Source organism: Nilaparvata lugens, chromosome 1 (genome assembly GCF_014356525.2).
Source record: "Nilaparvata lugens isolate BPH chromosome 1, ASM1435652v1, whole genome shotgun sequence".
Lineage (NCBI taxonomy): Eukaryota > Metazoa > Arthropoda > Insecta > Hemiptera > Delphacidae > Nilaparvata > Nilaparvata lugens.
This window is the reverse complement of record NC_052504.1, coordinates 7,160,675-7,187,842: the sequence shown is the minus strand read 5'-3', so window position 1 is coordinate 7,187,842 and position 27,168 is coordinate 7,160,675. Positions and strand designations below refer to the sequence as shown.

General features: G+C 32.7%; 1 protein-coding gene across 1 annotated transcript in view; it reads left to right on the top strand.

Annotated features, from left to right (window-relative positions):
• The first annotated feature begins 856 nt into the window (after window positions 1–856).
• LOC111043363 (sodium/iodide cotransporter) overlaps window positions 857–27,168 on the top strand; it is a 73,290-nt gene continuing 46,978 nt past the window's right edge. The window contains 3 exon segments of the mRNA XM_039429041.1: window positions 857–939; window positions 941–993; window positions 996–1,058. Of these exon segments, the coding sequence (XP_039284975.1) occupies window positions 857–939; window positions 941–993; window positions 996–1,058 (199 nt within the window).

Sequence of the window (27,168 nt, the reverse complement as noted above, 5' to 3'; positions counted from 1 at the left end):
GTTCATGATTGCATACTTTATGATTTACAACATTTTTCGGCTTGATGCCATTATCAAGTAATTAGATTAAATAAAAATAACATAAAATACTTCATACTTGATACAAATATACTGAGGATACTCCTTGTACTATTTCTCTCCCAAATTTACATAATATTTTAGGAGTTCGAAATGAGGTTATGATTCCACTTTTCTGAGATTTAGTCCTTTTTCCACTCAAAAACAACAGAAACTAAGAATTTCTAATTTTTACGGTTGAGAAACAGGATAGAAAACATAAATATTACACTCAAACCACTATTGATTGAGCAATTTCTGTTTTTGTCCTCTAAAGCAAACATAAAAATGTGTTGAAAGCTGGGTTTACACCAAAGTTATTAAAAAAATGTCAATGACTTAATCCTTATAGATTCTATTAGATTGAACATATAGCTTATCATACACATGATGAACATTTATGTGTTTGTCAAGTTCCGTTCAATCTAATAGAATCTATAAGGATTAATTTATTAACATTTTTTTAATAACTTTGATGTAAACCCAGCTTAAGTTGTTTTTCAAAGTGGATTTTCATTAGTATTTTTAGCTGGTACAATGCTTTGTAATATGTGTATCTTGTGCGAAATGATTAATTTTTTGAATTGAAATTTGAAAAAAAATGAATTTGAAAATTTCTCGTAATTGTAGAAAATTTAGAGCCACAAAAACACAAATTATTATTCAGCAGTAGCTCATTATGATCTATCAAATCCCTACAATCTAAATTTTGTACAGATGAAAAATTAATGATAAATTACATTTTTTCAAATGCCAATAAATTGAATTATTAATTATTGGATTTCTTTTTGTTCACAGAATGGATGAAAGCAGCCTGGCTATAGACTATGTGGTGTTTGTGCTGTTGATATGTGCTTCGACCAGTGTGGCGGTGTACGGCCGCTGTCGGCCCCAAGGAAAGGACTAAAGCAAGATTTGTGTTTGCGGCCAGTAGTTCGTGTCAGTGATCGCCATGATGCTTTCCGTCGCCAGAGGATTTTTAGGGGTTCGAGTTTTTCTCGGTAAGTTATTTCAAAACACGCTAAATTATTTTAAGTTGAAGGTATATAAAGTAGAAGTGCCGTTCGCTGAGTGCCAGTTTTTACCAAATATCAGTTCAAACTGGATTAAATCCATATCAAGTCTCGTTTGTTGAACGAACGTTAGCGAGCTCTTACTTTTGACTCAAGGCCAAAGTTGTTAAAATAGTTGAATTATTTCAAGTTGAAGGTATATAAAGTAGGTACTCCAAGTGCCGTTCGCTGAGTGCCAGTTTTGAACAAATATCAGTTTAAACTGGATTAGATCCATATCAAGTCTTGTTTGTTGAACGAACGTTAGCGAGTTCTTACTTTTGACTCAAGGCCAAAGTTGTTAAAATACGTTGAATTATTTTAAGTTGAAGGTATATAAAGTAGGTACTCCAAGTGCCGTTCGCTGAGTGCCAGTTTTTACCAAATATCAGTTTGAACTGATTAAATCCATATCAAGTCTCGTTTGTTGAACGAACGTTAGCGAGTTCTTACTTTTGACTCAAGGTCAAAATTGTTGTCCGTCTGTGGGTTTGTATGTGCTACAATAACGTTTGAACGAGTTGATTAATTAGCTTCAAATATTGAACATATATTCTTCGATTCTTCATACAGATCAAGTTCGTTGAACAACGAACGAAATTGACTTGCTCCTTTGTTCTTGGAAAAAATTGTTTTGATTTATCATTCAGTTAGTTGGATGAATAATATTATTGCATATGATTTCTACAAAATTGTCCCATTCATTTGAAGTAGCTTTTGCTATTTGGGAGCTATTATACAGACTGTCTTTTGTACGCTGAAACATTATTTCAGCTGATCAAAGTACAACATAGGCCTAATTTACAATTTCTACTTAACTCGCTTTCGCTAATCTTTTGATAAGATTTGAATTTATCGTGTATCTGATGTAGGCTACTAAATGAAAAAGACCAAGAAATTGTCAAAAAACCACAGTTTTATTGATACTTAGAAATACCGGTTTCGGTTATTACACCATTGTCAATCTCTGATAAACTAAAGCTAAATACAAGAGCAGCAAAATTTATACTAGTAGGCGAGTACTGCTATCGGTCAAGGGCATGAACGCCTGCCATTGGCCCAGCTAGACAGTCTCCTCCCACTTAACGGTGTCATTTCAACCAATACAACACTACGAATTTAGTTTTATCATGACATTGTAAGCACAAATTAGTCAATAGTTTTCCATCTACATATTTGTTTCATTATCTTTCACTTGTTTTCTTGGTCCTTATTTTTTACTGAAAGTAAATTTTGTTCTCATGGCGAGTCTGTTGCTCAAGCCGCCATTTTGTGACACCGTTGTGTCACAACTTCTCTACCCTTGGGTCTCCCCATCATTCAAAGCCATACGCTGATTGACCGAGCAAAGTGAGGTCTAAGATTCAAGTCGACGGTTTGGCATTTCTCTTAATGTTTAAATGTTTATATGTTGCGCATTTACGGCGAAACGCCGTAATAGAATTTCATGACATTTGACAGGTTGGTCATTTTTTAATTGCGCGTCGACGTATATACAAGGTTTTTGGAAATTTCGCATTTCAAGGATAATATAAAAGGAAAAAGGAGCCTCCTTCATACGCCAATATTAGAGTAAAAATCAGACTATAGAATCATTATTCATCATGAATCAGCTGACAAGTGATTACACAGATGTGTGAAGAAGCCAGTCTATTGCTGTATTTCTATACGGTCTATAGTTTCAATCAGGTACTTGTGGATGAGAATACTGCGTGAGGTCTACTGTTCACAGAACTACTAGTAATAATAATAATAACACAAAAAGTATCTGATGCACATCCATTACATACATTGTACTCTATTCCATATCTTAACCGTGTTGATGTGATACGTGTTTATGTTACACCAAAATTGATGTAACACAGTCGGTGGAATACAGTACATATCGGAAGTTTCATTCCAGAATACAATTATTTCCTTCCACCTAGAAAGCAGTAATTATTATCCAAGGCATTCCTTGTTCCTCTTTCAATAATACTTTATTGAGGAAGACAAAAGTATCAACTTTCTTTCCAAACCAAGGCCACCCAAATTCAATTTTGTGAGGGAAAGGAAGCAGTGTGAGCACTCTGTGTTTAGGCCTACCTCATCCCTTGTTTTTCTCAACACAATTTCCTTGGAAAGGAAATGCGTCACACGTTACTCTCTAATAGTTCTTCATTCTTGTAGCCTACCTCTTGTAGTCATAACTGGATTAAATCCATAATCAAGTCTTGTTTGTTGAAACGAGCGTTAGCGAGCTCTTACTTTTGACTCAAGGCCGAAGTTGTTGTCCGTCTGTGGATTTGTATCTTCTACAATAACTTTTGAACCAGTTGATCAATTAGCTTCAAATATTGAACATAGGATTCCTTATACAGATCGAGTTTGTTGAGAAACGAAATTGACTCGCTCTTTTGTCCTTGAAATAAATTTAGGATCCCATACACAATTCATTGTATAGGACATTATGAGAAGATCATGCAATATCATAACTATTTTTCAAGTAATTGATGTTTAACCATAGTTCGGTCCAAACCTTCACTAAGTTGAACAGATTTCAATTTCAAACTAGAGTTAAACTTGATCGATGTGTCAACTATTATTAAAAATCTAAACGAGAAACTGAACGAGTCAACACTGTCTTGTGAATCCATTATTTCCAAAATTAATTGAACTTTGAATGGAAAATACTTCTGAAGTGATAACACTTACTTTTTCAACTCTTCTTGTTTTTAGAGCTTTAAAATACTTTTTGAAATATTTTCAACAATAAAATCTGGTGTGGCGAACTCACGCAACTTTCCTTGCCGTTATGAAAATTGATCACCTGACGCTAGTATTCACGCGCATCTCAAGTCTACTTATAAACAAAGATCTGAGCCAGCTGGTGACAGGACAATAACACTGGATACATACGAGGTCTGCCATCTTTTCATAGTGAATCATTTAATAGAATCAACAGTTGCCAACAGTTTGCAATTGGATAATCACATTTTCTCGAATTTCGAGCTTATATTCAGTTTTAGGTGAAAATGTTACTGAACATTAATTATTGTAGAGATTTTCATGTTCAATCTTTTCCACTTGAAAATTTTTCCAAATGGTATCTGGAGCTTGATAATCGGGAATCTAAAATCAAACTTTGCATAAATGGGGCGCAGCTCATGAAATTTTTACAGATAGAGACTTGTGGCAGTTGATAGAGATCATCAATGACTATTTTAGGTATAAATTTGACAAATGACTATTTTAGATAAAAATCGTTGGAGCCGTTTTCGAGAAAATAGCGAAAAACCCTGTGTTTGACAACATTTTCTTCATTTTTAGCCATCTGAATTGCATTTGATCGGAATTGTTCGTGTCGGATCTTATATTGTAAGGACCTTACGTTCCAAATTGCAAGTCATTCCGTTATTGAGACATGCGATATAGTGTAACAGACGCACATACACTCACACACACACACACACACACACACACACACCACACACCCACACACCACACCACACACACACACACACCACAACACACACACACACCAACACACACACACACACACACAACACACACACACACACACACCACACACACACACACACACACACACCACACACACACACACACGCACACACACACACACACACACACCAGGTACCTTAATTTTTTTCGGAAAGCAATACTTTCCTTACCTATGGTAATAGGGCAAGGAAAGTAAGAAATTGGAGTTACCGATAACCGAAAAAACACTATTATCCGAATTAAATTAACATCAATCAATCAGATAGTGATGATTTGAATTCTGAATTGATTATGGAAAAGAAAATTTAAGATTTGATCTTATTAAATTTATTTGAAAAATTAAAATTTGATCTTGAGAAGTGAAGATTTGATATCATGACATATATTGGAAAAAGCTGTGCTTTCAGACGTTGAAACAAATCAAACCCGGGAAAGGAAATTGTCGATAAAAATAGATCCAATCTAAACCTGTAGCTTGAGTCGAAGTTGTAGTGTGAGCGGTAATATAGTCACGTGATAACGTGTTGCATTACCACCAGAGACCAGGATGTACGAGTGGTTTTAATGACAGTTGAACCCACAGTCAAAGTAATTATTATCAACTTAACATACCGTTTCCGATACTATTTTCCACTTTCTACATCAATATCTGAGTATTAGAAACATGATTGGGATTCTAGAAAATACCTTACCTCGAAAATAATTATTGGTAAAAACAAGGCTGAAAGAAAGGCTGTCTTTCAAGATGCTCAATAGGATGTATGTGACCGGAATTATAAACAGGATGCCTTGAAGAATGGATTTCCAAACTTCAGAATCTGTTGAATATCACTGTTACATTGAGAAATTAAGTTGAATTTTTCATGAAAATTGTTTGAAATCCATTCATGTGTGTGAAAATAATATTGATTCAACATTAATTTTTGTGATGACAGTCACTACTCAATCTATACAGATATACGCGCCGCGAACATGAGCAATTCACTTTTAATCAGCTGACTATATCTGTATTTTTACAGAAACGGTAAGATACAGATTTAAAAAGCTTGGCATTAGCTGATTAAAAGTGAATTGCTCATGTTCGCGCGTAAATCTGTACGCACCTTAATATGATAGATTTTGACAAAAGTTCTACATTCTAGCTATAGCAAAACTATCCCAAAAATGACTTCTCCGTTTACAAGATGTAGGCTAATAACTTCTATTATGATGTAATGCATTCATGTCCCAACGTCAATATGACATTCACGTATAATCTATACTATAATAAAGGAAATAACTAGCTTATACACGTACGGGATAGGAAAATCAAAAAAAGAATTCTTAGATGGCTCAGAGGTCTCATGCCTGACCATTTAGAATCCTTATTTAATCACTATTAAATTTTATAAAACTTTTAAGTGAAAAAACACTCACATTCACTTAAAAGTTTTATAAAATTTAATAGTGATAATTATAGTGGAAACAAGATGGATAACCAACAACACCTTATTTAATGTTATTTCGTAGTTTAAATGTAATTTTGGTGGCTTGCAATAAGCATTAGTAAGATGAGCTGTTATTGGAAAGTGTGCAAGGTGAGTGAATGTGAGAGCGAATGGTTGCTAGTCTTTTCTTTCTCTTCTTTTCTTTTTTTTTTCTTTTTATTCATACATTAAAAATTAGTTGAAGTGATATTCATTCCTGCTTGCAACGTGGAGTATTGTATACTTCCAGCAGGTAGTATTTTTTATTCCAATCACAAATTTACCGTATTTCTAATAAAACATACCAGTATTTATTTTATTAATCTTCCATTAATATTTTTTTCATCTTACTGAGGTGTGTGTTTTTGTTTTCTTATTGATTCTGATTGTGAATATTGTGAGTTTGAATAAATAAAATTTGAATTGAAAATTTTGAATTGACATCATGTTTGACGCATCATCACGTCTGAACTACTGGACTGAAATTCTGCATATAGATTCTTAATTAACCGAGGATGGTTATAGGCCTATTTTCAATTCTTCAAGATTTCATTACGTCAAGTTTTAAGTTTGTCAAGTTATAAAAACATTCTTGCGGAGCACGGGTTTCGTGCTAGTTCATAATAATTATAGGCTTCCTGTTTTTACAATAATGAGAATAATATTATGATATTCAATATTCCGTTTAAACAAAATAGGTGATCTATAAGAAAATCAGATACCTGGTTACCGGTAAGTGTAGCACAGTGAATCATTCCGCTCTCATTACGTAGAGTCAGAGAAAACTCCTATAATTAAATAAACTGCTATTATTAATTCTGTGGTAGAGTTGTGGAAAATTGATTCTTCAAGACTTTCTGTTAGTTTGACTTCCTAGAATATAAATAGTAATTAAACATTATAGATTAGAAATTAATGACAAACAATCCTATGTGTTGGATTGTACAGTCTAAAATGTTAGATAATTATAAAATGATATATTACTGGAGTATAAGTTAGAGTATAATATACGACTTTAAATACGATACAATACAATACAAATAAATTTTATTTCCATTAATAAACAATCTTATCAATAAATGTACATAATATTCAAAAATACAATATATGAAATTTACTACAAATATAAATAAATTGCATTTTTCGGAAATTAACCTACTCAACTATGGGAAACCCATGTTCTAGAGCAGGTGTAGTAGTAATACATTAAATTTCGAGTGGGGTGCAAATACATTGGGTAAGTGAGCTCACATATTGTTCGAAACTATGTTTTCTATAATGTCTTCCAGTTGTTGTGATTCAGTTTTCAACGGCGCATTAAAATTTTCTCGAGTTTTCTATTATCTTGATGTGTGCAGGAAGTGAATTGTGGAGTTTTGGTGCTAGGTGGTTGAAGTGTGGTTGGTATGTTGCCTTCCTAGCCACGTTCGTGATAAGTAGGCTTCTATTTCTTGTGTTATGACAGTGGTTTCTGTTTTGAAAGCTCTCTGGGTTCTTGTGCAGTCTGCAAATAATTTCTAGGGAGTAGAGTTGTCTTGCGTCCATCACACCAAACTCATTGTAGAGCTGGTCTGACGGATAACGAGGTGGCTTCTGCTTGATTATTTTTTATTATTAGTTTTTGCACTTTTAAAAGGGGGTCGAGGTGAACGTAGTTTGTCCTCCCATCTACAATTCCATAGGTAGCAAAGACTGAACTAAGGAATAGTAGACCATCTTCATGCACTTCTCGTCTATATTTATGTTTCTCAGCATTTTGAACTTGAATATTATTCCTTAACTTCTTGCAGAGGCAATCTATATGATGATCCCTATATGAAATACTCATAAGCATAAGAAATTCTTAAAGACATCAAACTTACAATAATTACCCTAAGAAACGTTACTTAGATTACTTCCACAATAAGTGCAAATTGATGTTATCATAGAACTATTTTCTTTGAAAAAATCAACAGTTGCTGAAAAACTGTAGACTACATGACAATTATTTTCAAGGTTCAGACAATGATTACTTCGATACATTATGAGATTTGAATTTCATTATCATCTTATGACTCGAATCTGCCGTAGTTTTCTTTCTCTGTCACGTTATTATCATCTCATTTGCTCACGTCATCAGAGTCTTCAATGTGAGAGGAATTATATTATATACAACATGGAAACTCAGGTCGACTTGTGTCTGGATTTAAAGAACCTGTTTGATAGGGGAGGATATCAAAGGATTCGTGAGGTTTTTTGAGGTTTCTCTATTTTCAGTTAGAATAGAATATTTAAGTAGTTGATCTGGTTTTGTAGCAGAAAATTTAAGTAGTTTTTAAAAGTTGCTTAGTTCAAATATCAGAGCCTAGTTATCAGAAAATGTAATATTGAAAATACATTGAATTAGTAAGAGAATATTCGATTTCAATAATTTATTTAAAAAAAAAACCAAAAAAAACGTGGAAGCGAAAAAATATTTTTTCCAAAGATTGCTTCTATAACGATTATTCATATAACAATGATCCATCATACATAAGCATAGAATAAAACATTAAGTATAATGCTGTAATATTACATTTTTTCTTGATTAAAATCGAATCTTCGATTCGATATTCAAAATATTAATAACACTTGATAGCAAATATTGTGTAATCGATATACGGACTAACTTTTCACAGGGAATTTATCATATATACTAGTGTTGAACATCCCACTGTATCACTGTAACAAAGTTCTATTCTGAATAAACAGATAATTCTAACAATAAAGGTTAATATTTTTAAAATACTTTAAAAATAAAGTTTTATTGAAAACAATAGATATAATGTTTGTAGACTTGTGTTCTTTGCTAATTGGCAATTGATGACGTATTTATGCTTTGAAGCTCTAGGCACTTATTCCAGGTACTTCTGCCAGGCGTTTCTCTCAAACCTTTTAATGGCTGGCTTATGTTAGGAGTGTTGGCTTCTGTTGAAATTTTCCTAAATAATTGAAATTTAAGATGTCTTATTTGTGATCTAAATGTTTTTGTAAAGTTTATTGATGTTATTGAACATACGTGAAATGTAGATTTCAATTTTTCTTTTCATTTTGTGTTGAATTTCTCATTTAATGTTGAAAGCCATAAGCCTGTTTGGAAACCTGTAAACGATAGATGAGTATTCTCAATCTATAAGTTATATATTTTGATCTTGATTTGAAACAATAATTTCTGAGTTTTTGTGAAAGCTGTTGGAATCTATTTTGATGAACAGAACAAACATATTAGTAACCTCAATCATGTTCAATCTATGTTCGATCCATGTATGATTATCTGTTCTGGTGTGAACTGAAATTTTTGAATCAGTTTAAAAAAAATTATAATTTGATTTGCTCTGAACTGGATTTCTTATTCTTAAGCATTAGATTCATTCATGATATATCAAGATATTAGCTTATTTGGAACCGATGACTTTACTTAGAATATAGGTGAAGGCTAACCAACCTATTAGGATAAATTGGTAGCACGCCAAAGCATATCAAACGTACAAGTTTTCTCTGACATGAGTACGAATAAAAGTTTTCAGAGTACATGAGTGAAATGAGGAGAAATCTAGGAGGATGAGAGTATCAAAGAAGTATTTAAAAAATTGAAGAAGATTATTGATTTTGGAAAAAATCGGCCAATAATAGATGAAAGTTCATTGGGAGAAATGGGAAACAGCTTGTACACGGAACCAATCAAAAGCGAGAATCAAATCTGGCTCTCGCCCAATCGCTTCCAATCTCAGTTTGTTCTCTCCTGATTGGTTGAGACATTTCACAATTCTGCCGGTAGACGGCAACAGTTACAGGGTCATGAACATCTTCAACTTCAATATTTCAAGTAAAAGTACAGAATCTTCGAAACTCCGACTACTCATTTTCTCAATCACCCTCTCTTTCACTCTGTCCTTCTCGCGCTCTCTCTCCCACTCACTCTCTTCCTCTCTCTCCTTCTCTCACACACTCTCTTTCTTTCTGTCCTCTCACTCTCTCACTCCCCCCTCTCACACTCTCTCATTCTCTCTCTCTCTTTTTTGTAGAGTAACTCTCTCCTCTTTTGGTAGAGAGTTAGTGGGAAGGATATTTTGAATATTCTTTCCGAAGAATGGACATTGATAAGTCTAATTCTCCGCCAATTTATGTAGATGCATAACAATATTATCTTATTACAAATTAATTAATGATTATTACAAATTACTTTTTCGTATCATATACAGTTCAATAATTATTTTCTTAGTCTATATTATGAAAATTCATCTATAATTTTGCTGTATTGTAAGCTATTTTATATAAGTGTATAAGCCAGTATATATTGTAATCTACATAAATAAAGTACTCAATCAATCAATCAATCAATCAATCTCACTCTCTCTCTCATTCTCTCTATCTCTCTCCCACTCTCTCTATCTCTCTCTCAAACAAACAATCAATCTCATTCTCTCTATCTCTCTCTCTCTCTCACTCACTCCCTCTCTCTCTCTCATGACCGGTCAACCATATTTTTGTTATTTCTGCCGTTGAATGGCAACTGTTACATAACTGAGTTATCAATAAATGTAAATGCATCCAGGTTGACATTATTCAGGCATAAAACTTAAAACGATAAGGTTTTGTTTCATTCAGATGCATCCGCATATTAAATTTTCATCAAAATCTAAAATTATTACGCTGGTTTGAGCGGCTTATTGTTAGTGAAAATTTTTGAATTCTGAAAGAAATTTGTTTTTTCTACATTACTCACAATCTGAATTCTCATTAAGATCTACTCTCAAATCTTCATCAAAATGTTCAAGTCTTCATGGAATAAATTATTTCCGTTATTGTCTACCAATCTTTGACTATTGATAAAGTAGAGTTTTATCTCCTTTCAATTCTTGTTGGCCAAAAAAATAAGAATAAATCTAATCAAAAAGAATAAACAGTGAATTTCATTAAAAAATATGACCCAGAATTTTTGGCTGATATTCAAGTTCATTATCTCATTGTCTTCCGAGGGTGATGACACTCCGCATGCATGAAAGAAGAAACAACTTTCTCTAGTTATTTCTAGAAATTACTAGTTGACATCTTATTCCTGGCGATGGTCAATCTATCTCCTAGCTTCCGATATATTTTGCCGAATGTGATATAACCACGTGCGTTCTATTATAGTGAGGTCCTCTTTACAATGACAGTATATTATTCAACATTGTGTTGCTTGCTGTACTTGTCTATCATTCGACAAAGTAGATAGCGCTATCATTTTCCAGCTCCACATCGTTGCCAGATCGTTTTTCAACAATATATGAATATAATTAATTAACAAAATATTCATTCATAAATTATAAAAATATATTTTATTATCATTGAAAAATATATTTTCATACGAATAAAGTATCGTTTATCACTTTAAACAAGAATGAACTTGTAATATTACATCAGATATACCGGTATCAGCAACTCTCTGTAGAAGGAAGTGGCAAGGCAGAGAATCGTCAACGCTGTTCTCCTATCTCTCTCCAATGTCATTATAACGTGGACCTCACTATAGGATTATAGGTGATAAGATTGTGGTAGCCATTATCATTGGTAATGGATGGATAGATGGAGTTGACAGATGAATGAGCCAACAGTTATTAAGATACAGTTTTGTGAGTTTTAACCAGTAAATATAAAATGTAATTACAGAAATGTATTACATTTGATACACTCACTGGTTTTAAGAGAGTGATTTCCAAGCTCGTGGCTCTGAACTAGGTGAGCTGACCTCAAGCAGTCACCCATCTAACGGGAGAACCAAAAGAACGTCACTTATCTATTTCAATTCGTTTTAAGTGGGAATGGACTAAATTTCAGAATAGTGAAATCAACACCCTATTTCGAACTCTCAAAATTTAATCTAAATTTGGGAGAGAAATAGTAAAAGGAGTATCCTTCGTTTTTCTATCCCGGTCAGTCATCTGTTGTAAAAATAATAAATGAATAAAATTGAAAACTAGTAGAAAAGTATGTAGGATGATTAGTACCTTTACTCTCTAATCAAAGCACACTAATAATTAGAATAGACTTCATTATATCGAGTTGAGGAAAAATAATAGAAATGAGAGGAAGAGTAAAAGAAGCACAAAGAGGTGGGAACAGTGAAGGAGACGTAGATGACGAAGAAAAACAAGGAGAAAAAGAAAAAAGAAGAAGAAGAAGAAGAAGAAGAAGAAGAAGAGAAAGAAGATTACTAATCATTATAATATTAGGACATGGATTATTGGGAATATTATATTGGACCATTTTGTTAGGAGCTCTCGCGGTGTTTCAATGATGATGAAGATTGATAAGTATCCTTGCTTGATGGCTCTTAATTTTTCTCATTGACGTAGGACTGTGTGTATGTGGAACGTAACTGTAATGTCGATTAGGCTCTGTCGTGGGTTCGTCTCACTACTCATCAAGTACAAGTTGCAATTATTATCGAGTTATCAGGTCGAGAGTCCAGCCTACTTTGTACTTTCCTAAGTAGCTGACTGCTTCTGAAACTGTTTCATACTGCAATATACATTATAAATGATAGATTATGATACATTATAAATACTAGACATTTGGAATCGATATGCTAACTCAGGGATCTTCAAGGCTTCAAGGGATTTAAGGCTGTGCAAAGGCTGAAAATAAACTTTCTACTGGTGATATTTTTCAAAGTTTTTCGATTTGTATACCATCAAGCTAACAAAATGAAAAAGTTTTCTCAGGAAAACATTTTTTCCGATCATTACTTTTTAAGATATGAGCGCCTTAAAGTTTAAATTTTAGGGACAGAACATTTCAAATTCGATAAGAGATAAATCCATGAGATTTAGAATATAGATTTTTCATGGTATGTTTGATCTAATAAAACAAAAAATTCTGAAAATATCAATATCTGAGAAAGTTATTCAATTTACCAAAATTGACCAAAAATAACTCAACAAAAAGTTATCTTTGGTCATTTTTTGTAAATTGAATAACTTTCTCAAAAATTGATATTTTTATTTTATTAGATCAACAATACAATGAAGAATCTATCCTCTAAATCTGATGGATTTATCTCTTACCGAATTTGATATGTTCTGTCCGAAAAATTTAGACTTTAGGCGCTCATATCTCAAAAAGTAATGATCAGAAAAAAAAGGTTTACCTGAGAAAACTTTTTAATTTTGATAGCTTGATGGTATACAAATCGAAAAACTTTGAAAAATATCACCAGTAGGAAGTTTATTTTTACCTTTTGCACAGCCTTAATCTTTGGGCTTCAAGGTATGTGATGGATCCAAGTTTATTTTCTGCCTGTGGTGGACAGGGCAACAGGTTGTTGGAAAAATTCAGCTACTGTTCCTATAGGTCTATGAATGCCCATTGTTGGTTGTTAGTATGAAAGTTGGACCCAAAGGTAATTTTTATCTAAATAAAAAAATCTAAAGAGAGCATAAATATCATATTTGCAATAATGTTCTTATAAACTCTCTACTATATGCAGACGACACTGTGGTTATTTTAAACACTGACGATAAATACTACAGCACTTTTCAAGCTAAACGGAATTGAGTAGGACTTCGGCATGACAACCTCACCTAAAAAATCCAAGATAATGACATTCAGAGGAAAGTGGCCAGTAAGATCGAAAATCTTGCTAGACAACCAAGCATTAGATCAAGTGATAGGCTTCAGCTACTTGGGATGCTAGATTTCATTTCATAAGGATGAAGATGTTGGTGAAAAAGTGGCGAGATTGTGGCACTAGTGCGGTTTATGGCACTATAAGACGAGGTTTGGAAGCTCGAGACAATTTTTAATTTCACGAGAAAACTTTATAGGAAGGCGAACGAAACAAGATACCCAGCTAAAATTTTATAGAAAAATGGCAATACCGTTAATAGCATTCGGTAGCGAGGCATGGGTTTTGAACAGACAAAAACTGAATCTATATTCGATTGTACTAGGTCTCATCCCTGGGAAAACTCGCTGAAGGACATGAAAAGGATAAAAATTATTTATCCTTGGAAAAAACAGATGATAATTTTGTCGTCTATCGATAACTGAAACGTGTGCCTGTGTGGGAGAGAGACAGAATTATCTTCAGCTCTGTAATCAATCAGCTTATCTCACGAAAAATATTATCTAAAAATTTTAATCGACTTGATCAAAATAATCTGATTTTTGACATGACATGGTATATCATTCTAAATTAGAGTATATCGGAATTTTCAAAGTTAATCCTTATTTTACAGTTTTAAGTGATTAGTGAGTGTTATTTTGTTATTCAATTTGGTTTGTAAACATCCTAAATTAGAACTTTTCTGTTTTCAAATGTTTGGACTGAAAATTGGACCTGAATTCAAGTGTATGGAACATAACCAACTTGTTGGACTATTGATAGTGAATAAATCAAAATTCGAGGAAGAAACCGTTTTGGGCTGTGCCTGTTAGTCCTTCCCCAATCATTTTCAAGAATATTGTGTTCTGTTTATCAATAAATAAATAACGAGCGAAGCTCGGTGCCCTGATATTATATACTGAATCACTGTTGTATACTATACCGCATGTTTAGTATAGTATCATTCAATCTTTCACTAATATTTCTTCTCTGTATCCTAAAATCAAATATATTCTTGAAATTGAATGATATTTTACGTAATATATACTTGAAAACTGAATCATATTGTACGTATCTACTGAATCACTGTTGTAGACTTTTCATGTTAAGTACAGAATCATTCAATCTTTCACTAATATTTCTCCACTGTATCCTAAAACTAAATATATTTTTAAAAACTGAATGTTATTTACGTAATTTATATACTTGAAAATTGAATCATATTGTATTCACTGAATCACTGTTGTAGACTATCATTTTAAGCACAGTATCATTCAATTTTTCACTAATATCTGTCCTCTGTATCCTAAAATCAAATAATTATATTTTTAAAAACTGAATGATATTTTACGTTATATATACATGAAAACTAAATGATATTTCACGTTATATATATACTTGGAGAATGAATGATGTTTTACGTAATATACGGTATACTTGGAAACTGAATGATATTTTACGTAATATATACTTGGAAACTGAATGATATTTTACGTAATATATACTTGGAAACTGAATGATATTTTACGTAATATATACTTGGAAACTGAATGATATTTTACGTAATATATACTTGGAGACTGAATGATATTTTACATAATATATACTTGGAAACTGAATGATTTTTACGTAACTACTTGAAAACTGAATCATATTATATTTAGTGGATCACTGTTGTAGACTACATGCTAAGTACAGTATCATTCAATCTTTCATTAATTTTTCTCTTCTTATCCTAAAATCAAATATATATATATTTGAAAACTGAATGATATTTAAGTAATATATACTTGAAAACTGAATCATATTATATTTAGTATCACTGTTGTAGACTATAGATTGTCATTCAATCTTTCACTAATATCTCTCCTCTGTATTCTAATATCAAATATATTCTTGAAAACGGAATGATATTCACGTAATATATATATTGAAAAGTAAATGATATTTCACGTAATATATACTTGAAAACTGAATGATTTTTCACGTAATATATACTTGAAAACTGAATAATATGTATCTACTGAATCATTGTTATACACTATACATGTTAGTATAATATCATTCAATCTTCCACTAATATTTCTCCTCTGTATCCTAAAATCAAATATTTGAATGATATTAATTTATGTGAGTAGTGCCTGAGGCATCTAGAGATTAACGAACCCAAACCAACGCGAAGGTCATCCTCTTATTTGTTGTCCATCCATTCAATCATAACATTGTATCTGGAGTGTTTGTTTTTCACTAATATTAGGCTACTACTATTGCCGATGGAAATCTCGTTGAGAGCCGGTTTGAATTCTCTAGTGAAGATCTTTTTCTAGTCTCTAGTGCTGAAGATGGAGAGTTTAGATTCTAGTCTAGATGCATGGACAGTTTATTGAACGTGCGTAGCGAGTTCCTACTTCTAATTCGAGGCTCGAGTTGTCCGTTTGTGGGTCTGTGGGATTGATTTTTGTTTTCATTAATGATAATGTATAGTCTACAACAGTGATTCACTAAATATAATATGATTCAGTTTTCAAGTATATAATTATTACGTGAATATCATTCAGTTTTTAAAAATATATTATTTTGATTTTAGGTTTGTATCTTTGATGATAACTCTTTCATGTTTCCATCAGAATCAACTTTAAATTTCCAAGACATTATCAACAAGTTCATTGGCCAACGAAATGGACTCACTCCCTTGGTCTTTTTGAGGATATAGTAGCAGGATGACATTGAGGAAACAAAATTTTTCAGCCATATATTTTTCTTATCATTACAAATCACAATTAAATCAGCTTTCAACTGGATTATTAATTGTATGCAACGCAATTCAATGCAATGCTCTTATTTCAATAGGACATTCGACATAATAATATCAGTGACATTTTGAGCGAGTTCTCCTGTACTATTACCTATATGGGAGTGATCCGTGGTCTAGTGGATAGAGTGCTTGCGTAGCAGCATAGAGATCACTTGTTCAAACCCTCCCATTACCAAAAGTTTATTAACCAGATCACTCCCGTGTTATCGGATGGGCACGTTAATTTGTCGGTCCCGGCTGAAGTATGACAGTCGTAAGGCCCATTGACGGCTTAAATGATATATTCAGGCGGTGGGACCTTCCCGCAAGGGACTCCCCACCAACAAAAGCCATACGAATTTACTTTTTTATTACCTATAATATGGCATTAATATATATGAATGGGCCTACGATCTCAAGACTTGATTTTGATGTCATCAATGTAGGCCTACTTTACTGATAAACCTGTGCTGAATCAAGATTCGAATATCGTTATATTCTTCCTTCTATACCTACATTTAGATTTTCTACGTGTGAAAACATTACTTATCGAGCCGTTCATCTTTTCAAACTAATAAATTGTCACAACATTGTTAGTTATCAACCTTGAAATTCAAGACGTTCTATTTTAGTAGCGGCGGAAAATATTCACTTCACCTCCTATTTCAGTCGAAATGTTGTAAACATTTACTGTATTTTGAATAACAATAATAGTACACTGGAGATGAGTTTGCTTCTGTATGTGCTTTATCATCTTGTTTTCAGTCTCACTTCAAAAAAGAGACTGGCATTTTCTTCCATGCTGTAACTGATGGAGAGTATAGAATGTTACATTCTATCATCACTGGATGTAACAAATTCACACTGCATTTTATTTATTCATCTCATCGTATTATTTAACCTGATTTTTCCTCTCCAATGGAAATTCATCTGAGCATTTGAATGATTTAATTTTGTTTCTGCCTCCAGCCTACACAATCATTAATTTAGCAATATTAATCAGCAATTTATGTGCAGTTTTTTCAATATTTTATTATTCAAAGATAACTGTGTTAGTATAGTCATTGATTTAGCAATATTAATCAGCAATTTATGTGCAGTTTTTTTTGATATTTCATTATTCAAAGATAACTGTGTTAGTATAGTCATTAATTTAGCAATATTAATCAGCAATTTATGTGCAGTTTTTTTTTTTCATATTCATTATTCAAAGATAACTGTGTTAGTATAGTCATTAATTTAGCAATATTAATCAGCAATTTATGTGCAGTTTTTTTAATATTTCATTATTCAAAGATAACTGTGTTAGTATAGTCATTAATTTAGCAATATTAATCAGCATTTATGTGCAGTTTTTTCAATATTCATTATTCAAAGATAACTGTGTTAGTATAGTCATTAATTTAGCAATATTAATCAGCAATTTATGTCCAGTCTTTTCAATATTTTATTATTCAAAGATAACTGTGTTAGTATCATTAATTAAACAATATTAATCAGCAATTATTAATGTGCAGTTTTTTTACGATTTTATCATTCAAAGATAACTGTGTTGGTATAGTTAGGTATATAACTGTATACCAATTTACCTAGTGTTAATGGTAGCGTTAATGAGTATGTATTCTAGGTACATTCATAGGGAAGCAATAGCGTTAGTAGATATCCCATGGTATAGGGCGTTCATGTCGCAACGTTTACTGTTATCTCAAGCCGATTACTATTGAATATTGTCGATTTTTACTGTTTTGTTGGGGTGAGAGTGTATGAACGGCACAATATGAGAGACTACCAGTGTCACACAGCTTCACGGGAAAGAATTACAGGAACTATCGGCTTGAGATAACAGTAAAAGTTGCGACATAAACGTCCTGTATCATGGGATATCTACTTACGCTATTGTTTCTCTATGGTACATTGCTGTATTATACTGTACTGGTCCATTTCTGATTGAAACTTTGAATGAGCTCTTCATAATCAAAAGTGTTTAGCAGTCAAGTGTCTACTTGAACCTCTTCATCTTTATTGAAAGACTTGAGTAAAATATGGAATAATCCATTAATCCGAAATTTATGGACATGCTGATACGAAAAATGCATGCCTCTCTGAAGTGAATCCTTCATAACTGCTTCTTAATCACAAAGATTTTGTTATCAATTAAATACCTGTATCAAATCAAATTCGTTTTTATTATCCATGATAACAAAAATTCAAATCATACAACAACGCTACATCTTCTGCAACCAAATAATCATAAATAATACTTACAGTTGAACTTAAATAATTGATCATAATAACTAAATCTGACTGCTATATATCGTAGTAACAGAAAATACAACATCCTTTTTTAATAAACTTCATGAAAACTCTCCACAAAGGCAAAGCCTGTGTGTGGAAGAGGGCCTTCACGTTGATTGGCTAACGTTGGATTGTCCTCGTACCTGCATCTATCAGATTCCTGGGCAAACCAGATATTAATATCGGAAAAAATTAAAGTTTTAAGTATTTCAAGTATAAAAGATGTAAAGGTTCAGAGTTAAACTTGGACCATCATTACACGACATTTGCTTTATCTATACAATGAATGAATTATCTCTTCTATATTCGTTCTCCCAACCTCCATTAACCAGTCATTAACAATTTTTTTATAAATATATTTGAATTTATCTTCGGTATTACGTAGATTTTCAGGCAGATTTCTATACAGAGTGTGTGCTTTAAAATAAGTATTTGTAGTGGAATGAGTTTTGACTAGCCTAGAAACTTGGATTCCTATTGCTTCTGACGAACGAGTTCGATAGCTGTGCTCAATTTTCTTGAACATATCTTTATGATTTTTGTATCAGTTGTGCTCTCGTGAATTTCCATCGCTTTCGTAGAAAGTTTACTAAGAAAATAATCACAGTAATCAAAAAGAACAAAATTGAAGGGACTTGAAATGTTGTCAAAAAATCCAAATCATTTTAATAAAAATTATAGTCTTGAGCACACAAGAAAGCATGCTCCTGCAAAATAATAATTTTTATTAAAATAAAATGGATTTTTTGACAACATTTCAAGTCTCTTCAATAAATTATGGAGATGCTCCACAACTTCAATATTCACGCTACAAACTTAATTATTGGAATAAACTTTGAATTATTCAATAAGCTACATCCTGATTAATCACGGGAACATTCCATCTATGAAATCGGTATTTTATCACCCGGCTCAATTTTAATATTTCAGTTCTACTGAATGTCGAAAACGCTACCACAAAAAATGAAGTCTTCATTATTGGTAACTAACTCTATTCCAAATTCCACCATGAACAAATACTGTAATTTGGTATCAAAAATCATGATGATGTAACTTATCTACCTGTGATTTGTTTAACTGTTGCTCTGACCATGAATTCCGTTGTAAATGTCACAGTCTGAATTACATATTCACGTAATAGGACTAGTTTTTTGTCCAAATTATTCCAGATAGGATAAAGAATGAATCTCAATGAAATAAGAATGAATCTCAATCTCTAAGGACTGGAGACATAATGAGCTCCAATGAATAGAGTTGTTGAGCGAGTTTTGGTTGTGGAATTTTGTTTTAGTTACAGTAGGATTTATTATTATGATGCTTGTACTGTTTTATTAGTATGATGACTACTCGTAAAAATCAATAAAAAATTAGTAGCGCAGACTGAGGAGTTTTGATTGTATCCAGTAATTGACCGAGCGAAGTGAGGTCTAAGATCCAAGTCGACTGGTTGGCATTTCTCTTTATATTTAAATGTTTATATGTTTAAATGTCTATTATGTTGCGCATTTACGGCGAAACGGGGTAATAGATTTTCATGAATTTGACAGGTATGATCCTTTTTAAATTTCGCGTCGACGTATATACACGGTTTTTTGAAATTTTGCATTTCAAGGATAATAGGAAAAAGGGAAAAGGAGCCTCCTTCATACACCAATATTACCGTAAAAATAAAAATCTGATGTGGCGCACTCACACAACTTTCCTTGCCGTTATGAAAATGTATCACCTGACGCTAGTGTTCCCGCGCATCTCAAGTCTACTATTCAAAGATTTGAGCCAGCTGGTGACAGGTCAAAAACGCTGGATACACACGTGATCTGATATCTCTTCATAGTGAATGATTTAATAGAATCAACAGTTCCCAACAGTTTGCAATTGAATAATCACATTTTATCAAATTTCAAGCTTATTTTCAATTTTAGGTGAAAATGTTACTGGACATTAATTGTAGAGATTCTCATGCTCAATCTTTTCTACCCAAAATCTTTCGCTTAAATTATATCTGAGAACTGATAAGTAGAAATCTAAAATCAAACTTTGCATACATGGGGTGGAGCTCTTAAAATTTTCACAGATATGGGACTTGTGGCAGTTGATAAAGTGTATCAATAGCTATTTTGGGTATGGATTTGATCAAAATCGTTGGAGCCGTTTTCGAGAAAATCGCGAAGAACCCTGTTTTTGACAACATTTTCGCCATTTTAGCCGCCATCTTGAATTGCATTTGATCGAAATTGTTCGTGTCGGATCCTTAGAGTGTAAGGACCTTAAGCTCCAAATTTCAAGTCATTCCGTTAATAATTGGGAGATGAGATATTGTGTACACAGACGCACATACACTCACACACGTACAGACCAATACCCAAAAACCACTTTTTTGGACTCGAGGACCTTGAAACGTATAGAAATTATTTAGAAATTGGGGTACCTTAACTTTTTTTCGGAAAGCAATACTTTCCTTACCTATGGTAATAGGGCAAGGATAGTAAAAATAGCACCGCAGACTGAAGAGTTTTGATTGTATCCAGTAATGTAATCATTACATTCTAAACTCTCTCATTGTATCCCACCAGGAATATAGTGTTCTCGATTTATTTGCTTCACAAACATCATACATTGATGTTTTTTTTACAATTATCTGAGTGTCACTCTCTCTGAATCTGCTCTCTATAGCATTCTTCTTCTACTCTTATTTGTTGTGACTTGTGATTCTGATTCATGATTCAGATGATTCATGATTCATGATTCAGATGATTCATGATTCACATAATTTTTAATCGTGAAGGCCAAATTTTACAGTAAGAACTGAGATGACATTTTATTATTCTTTTTTCTCTCTACGGGAAATTTTATTTCAGTTCTGTGTTGAATCACTGTGCAGAATAATATTTACAGCGTACATCACGTCTGAATGGGAAGTGAATCAATTGTCATCCAACCTAATGAGAAACAACATTTTTCGTTTGATTATTCAATAGTAATAAAAGTTCTAGAAATTCAATTGAGCAAAATTGATTAAGGTGAATCAGTTTTTAGACACTTTTCAATTTGCTCCAAATTGGTATAACAGATTCGATTTTGACAATTAAATTTGTTTAGTTCTTCAGCATCTTCAATTTATTTATGATCAATGATGAATATGCACAATTATTATGACAAACCCATTCTATTAAACGAGTAGTTACTGTTTAAATGTTTTTATGTTTATAATATATCTGTAAGTGACCGGATCTGGAAAATGGCTCTAACGATTCTCACGAAATTTGGAACAAAGTAGGTTTATTATATGAAAATTCGATTGCACTAGGTCTCAACCCTGGGATAACTCGCTAAAGGACATTAAAAGGATAAATACGTCCTTGGAAAAACAGCTGGGAATTTTGTCGTCTGTCGATACCGTAATGGAATTGAGTGAACGAGTGCATGTGTGGGATCATTCAGCTGATTTCACAAAAAGAAAGATTCAACAAGAAAACTTATTTTCGTTTATTTCTCTTTTTTAATTTCCTTGCCCTACTACCATAGGTAAGGAAAGTATTGCTTTCCAAAAAAAATTAAGGTACCCTATTTTCAAGTTTTCTATACGTTTCAAGGTCCCCTGAGTCCAAAAACATGATTTTTGGGTGTTGGTCTGTGTGTGTGTGTGTGTGTGTGTGTGTGTGTGTGTGTGTGTGTGTGTGTGTGTTGTGTGGTGTGTGTGTGTGTGTGTGTGTGTGTGTGTGTGTGTATGTGTGTATGTGTGTATGTGTGTATGTCTGTGAACACGATAACTCCATTCCTAATCAACCGATTGACTTGAAATTTTAAACTTAAGGTCCTTATACCATGAGGATCTGGCAATAAGAAATTCAATAAAATTGAATTCAAAATGGCGGAAAAAATGGCGGATAATTACTAAAAAACCATGTTTTTCACGGTTTTCTCGAAAACGGCTCTAACGATTTTCTTCAAATTTTTACCATAAATAGCTATTTATAAGCCCTATCAACTGACATGAGTCTCATTTCTGGGGAAATTGCAGGAGCTCCGTAATATTCTTGTGAAAAATGGCGGATAATCACTGAAAAACCATGCTTTTCACGGTTTTCTCGAAAACGGCTCTAACGATTTTCTTCAAATTTATACCATGGATAGCTATTTATAAGTCCTATCAACTGACATGAGTCTTATTTCTGAGAAAATTGCAGGAGCTCCGTAATATACTTGAGAAAAATGGCGGATAATTACTAAAAAAAACATGTTTTTCACGATTTTCTCAAAATAACTTGACCGATTTTCTCAAATTCATACCCTGTATAGCTATTTATCAGCTCTGGCATGAGTCTCCTTTCTGGGAAACTAATGGGGAGTCCACCCCATTCTTGAGAAATGGACTTCGTAACCTCCTTCTCGTGCATGAGGTAGGTAGGTAGTAGAGCAGTTCAAAAGAACACATAGTCGAGATATTTCATCTGTAGAACAGCTGTTTTGACGACTTAAAAAAATGACGACTAAAAAAATCATCGAGTTTCACAATTTACACAAGAAAAGTACTCTGAAAACAATTAATTATTATACACATATACAAAAGTCTGATCGTATTTCAAATATGAGCAAGGAAAGTTGTGTGAGTGTACCACACCAGATTTTTTTAGAAAAAATGTTTACTTCGAAATTCCAAAATAGTAAATAGATGCTGTTAGTGTAGAATATTACATAGTATGTTAACAAATATTGTAGCAAACATAGTATATCATTCTAAATAGAATTCATAGTATATCTATTCGTAATTATTGATGATGTGTTTGTTTTCTGAAGTGTGAATAAATTGTTATTTTGACAATAGTACCGTATTATAGTAATAGTATTATAGTATTTTGATTATAGTACCGTAGCTTAACCTAGATTTTGATTTGGACTGTAGTATAAATTTGAAAAGGGACAGTTTTGGTCATAAGCCTGTTGTGCCTCCTCATATAACTGTAAAAAGATTGTACGACTGAGAAAATGAATTAATAAATATAAACTATAAATTCAATCTTTCGTTACAAATTTTCTATGCTTTTACACTCCAGAGCAAAGCTAGGTCCCCCGATATTGATTAATATTATTGTGACAACCGTTCTTGAGATGTGTTCAGAGCAATATTGATTAAGGTGGATCAGTTTTTAGACACTTTTCAATTTGCTCCAAATTGGTATGACAGGCAAGATTTTGACTATTAAATTTGTTCAGTTCTTCAGCACGTTCAATTTATTTGTGCATAAAACATTGCACACCGTTCTCAGCTCTTGAGACGTAAAATGATTTTCCGAGACGAAACACATTCTTCTTTGTACAATAACTTTTCTAGACTATTCTTCCTGTGTGACAGATGAATGTAAATAACACTGAGACAACAATGATTATTATAATAATTCATTCTTGTGACATGATGTACAAAACAATTGTTGGCCAATTTTATTATGACACTCCCGTAACTTACTTCCTCAAACATATATATCACTATGAAAGATCTGCTCTTTAATCAATCCAAACATTACTTTTTCAATTGTCTCGGTTGTACTTTTACGCGTCTCTAGTCACGCCACTTGCTCTTGCAAAAGTTGTGCAAATTCTCTGTGATTTACGAAATCTGGTATGATTTACACAATCATATGATCACCGAAATAATAAACTTTTTATGAGTTTGTTGATGAATTCGTCATCAGCAGCCTTCAATCAGAGATGACAGAAATAATAAAGAAAATAGTATTTCTTTACTTACTGCTTCAATGGAAGCAGTGTGATCCTTGATCCATCAATTTATTTATCTCATTTATCTATTCAATCATTAGAATCAAACAACATCCAGAAAAGTACCACTAAGTACACAGGCTAACGCCCAAAACGGTTCCAATAATAGTTTATACAACAGTCCGAATGTAGATAGTATTTAGCACCCAAGAATAGTATACAGTCGGTAAACCATATAGAGATTATATAATAATCAGTATTATTATACGAAAATCCCAATTAAATGCTGTCAATCACTCCGAAGACCTGTGCTACTGCAAATATTGACAACAGGGTAAACAGCTAGATGGAATTCGATGAGCGCTACCATACAAAAATTATTTGTCAGCCCGGGATCTATCCCAGTGCCTCCTAATTGCTAGTCAGAAATGGTTTCCCTTATCCTTATCCTGACCGGCAATTAGGAGTACTGGGTTCGATTCCCGGGCTGACAAATAATTTTTGTATTGTAGCACTCATCGAATTTCCATCTAGCTGTTTACCCTGTTGTCAATATTTGCAGTAGCAGAAGTCTTCGGGGTGATTTACAGCATTTAATTGGGATTTTTTTTTTAATAATAATTATTCATTAATTAGCATTTGAACAGATGCAACTTCCAATTTATTTCTATATTCTATTATAGTATTTAGTAGATAGCTGTATACTATGCTTGGTGTAATCCAACAAGGTTGATTCATCTTATCAAGGATGTTCCTGTTCCATTGAAGAAATCCATTGTACATGAAAACATCACAAATATCAGACTTGGGCCTACATGATAACTATTGTTTATTACAATTTCGTAATTGATTGACTGTTTCATTACAATCAGTGAACTAAAACCCACACTTACACTTAAGTTTACACTTTGCAGAATTCTGCAAATATTAGAAGGCAGCCTATTTAGCACTTTATTGAGTGCTATGAGGAAAAATATTTCATGCATTCTACTTTTTTATTGACAATACAACCTAATGATTGAATTTTAGTTCAATTGAACTTATATCAACATTTCAATAATTTTAATATGATATTTTGTTATTCATTATATTTCTACTTAGCTGATAAACGATATGGCAACGGTGCCGAAGTGCAATTATAGTACCTTATTCCGGGCACTACCTTCAATAGAACAAGAATTGCCGTATAGCTTCTCTAATGTGATTCTCTAAAAAGCTTTGGACGATCGAACGAGTAAATCATACCATAGAGAACAGATAGGTACCGTGTATTATTTGTCTCTAATAATAATCATGAATATAGCCCAGTCAATGAAGGTCCAAAAAAGCAATTTCGATCCGAAAATTAAATAAAAGCTGAATTTCTCACCATCGATAGAACCATCCCAGAGGGTCATTCTACCAAAAGTCCCAAGGAATCCCCCTGGAGCTTTCACCCCCAGCCCCCTAAAACATGAAAAATGCAGGTAATCACGGAAAATCAAATATCTCTGTAACCATTGATCGGAAAGAGTTCTATTATATGTCATTCGATTGTTAAATAATGGACTACAATATCAGTCACATTCATTTTCCCAATAAAACTAACAGTTTTCTTGATAAACTGATATATATGTAAAAATTTAGGGGGGTTGCGATTTGATTTTTTTTGTTTTCTCAATTAACTTCGAAGCAATGATTTAAAAGAAAAATGAGCCAATAATTAATGTAGTCACTTCCATTGCGAATCCATTGATGTATATCGTTACGTATTTGCGATTTGATTTGACGCCGTGGAAGGGAAACAGCCGACGCGGTACAACGCGGCTGACTCTCTTCGCCATAGTAAACAGTAGACAGGAAATCAATTATCTCTGTAACCATTAATCGGAAAAAAATCTATCATATGTCATTCGATTCGTTATATTATTGACTACAATATTAGTCGTATTCATATTCTCAATAAAACAAACACTTTCCTTGATAAAATAATATATATAAAAAAACTTAGGGGTTTTTCGATTTGATTTTTTTTGTTTTCTCCGATTAACTTTGAAGGAGATGATTTACACGAAAAACGAGACAAATAATTAATGTCAGCAATTCCATTGCAATCCATTGATGTGTATTTGCGATTCTATTTGACGCTGTTGAAGGGGAAACAGCCGACGTGGTAAGGCACGGCTTACTCTCTTCACCATAGTAAACAGTAATATACCTCTAGTACTGCTTTCTAAGTTTCATCTTATTTACACAATCGCGCTCGAAACAATCAATTTCGTCAATTGTTTTGACATGCACTGAAACTAAATTTCCACCTTTTAATTCTCCAAATTCTAAATATTCTAATTTTCGAGATTCAACCAAGTTGATTACAGCAATACAGCTTTCATTGCTGTCTGGAGATCAATATTTTCTACGTAAATTAATTATTATAATGCCACTATTACAATACAGTCATCATTATTGATGTCTATGTTTTGATTGAAATGTGATAAAACTCATCATTCCATTGTTATATATGTGCTTCTAATTATGCATTCTATGACAGACAAAGATATTGTTTGCAACCGATAAGATATTCATACTATTCATAATATGATAAATATTTATGTATACGATCATAAATCTATGTTACAATCACATAAGTTATGAATGTCAAAAACTGAGATAAATCATAGATTACAATATTGTTAACAGTGG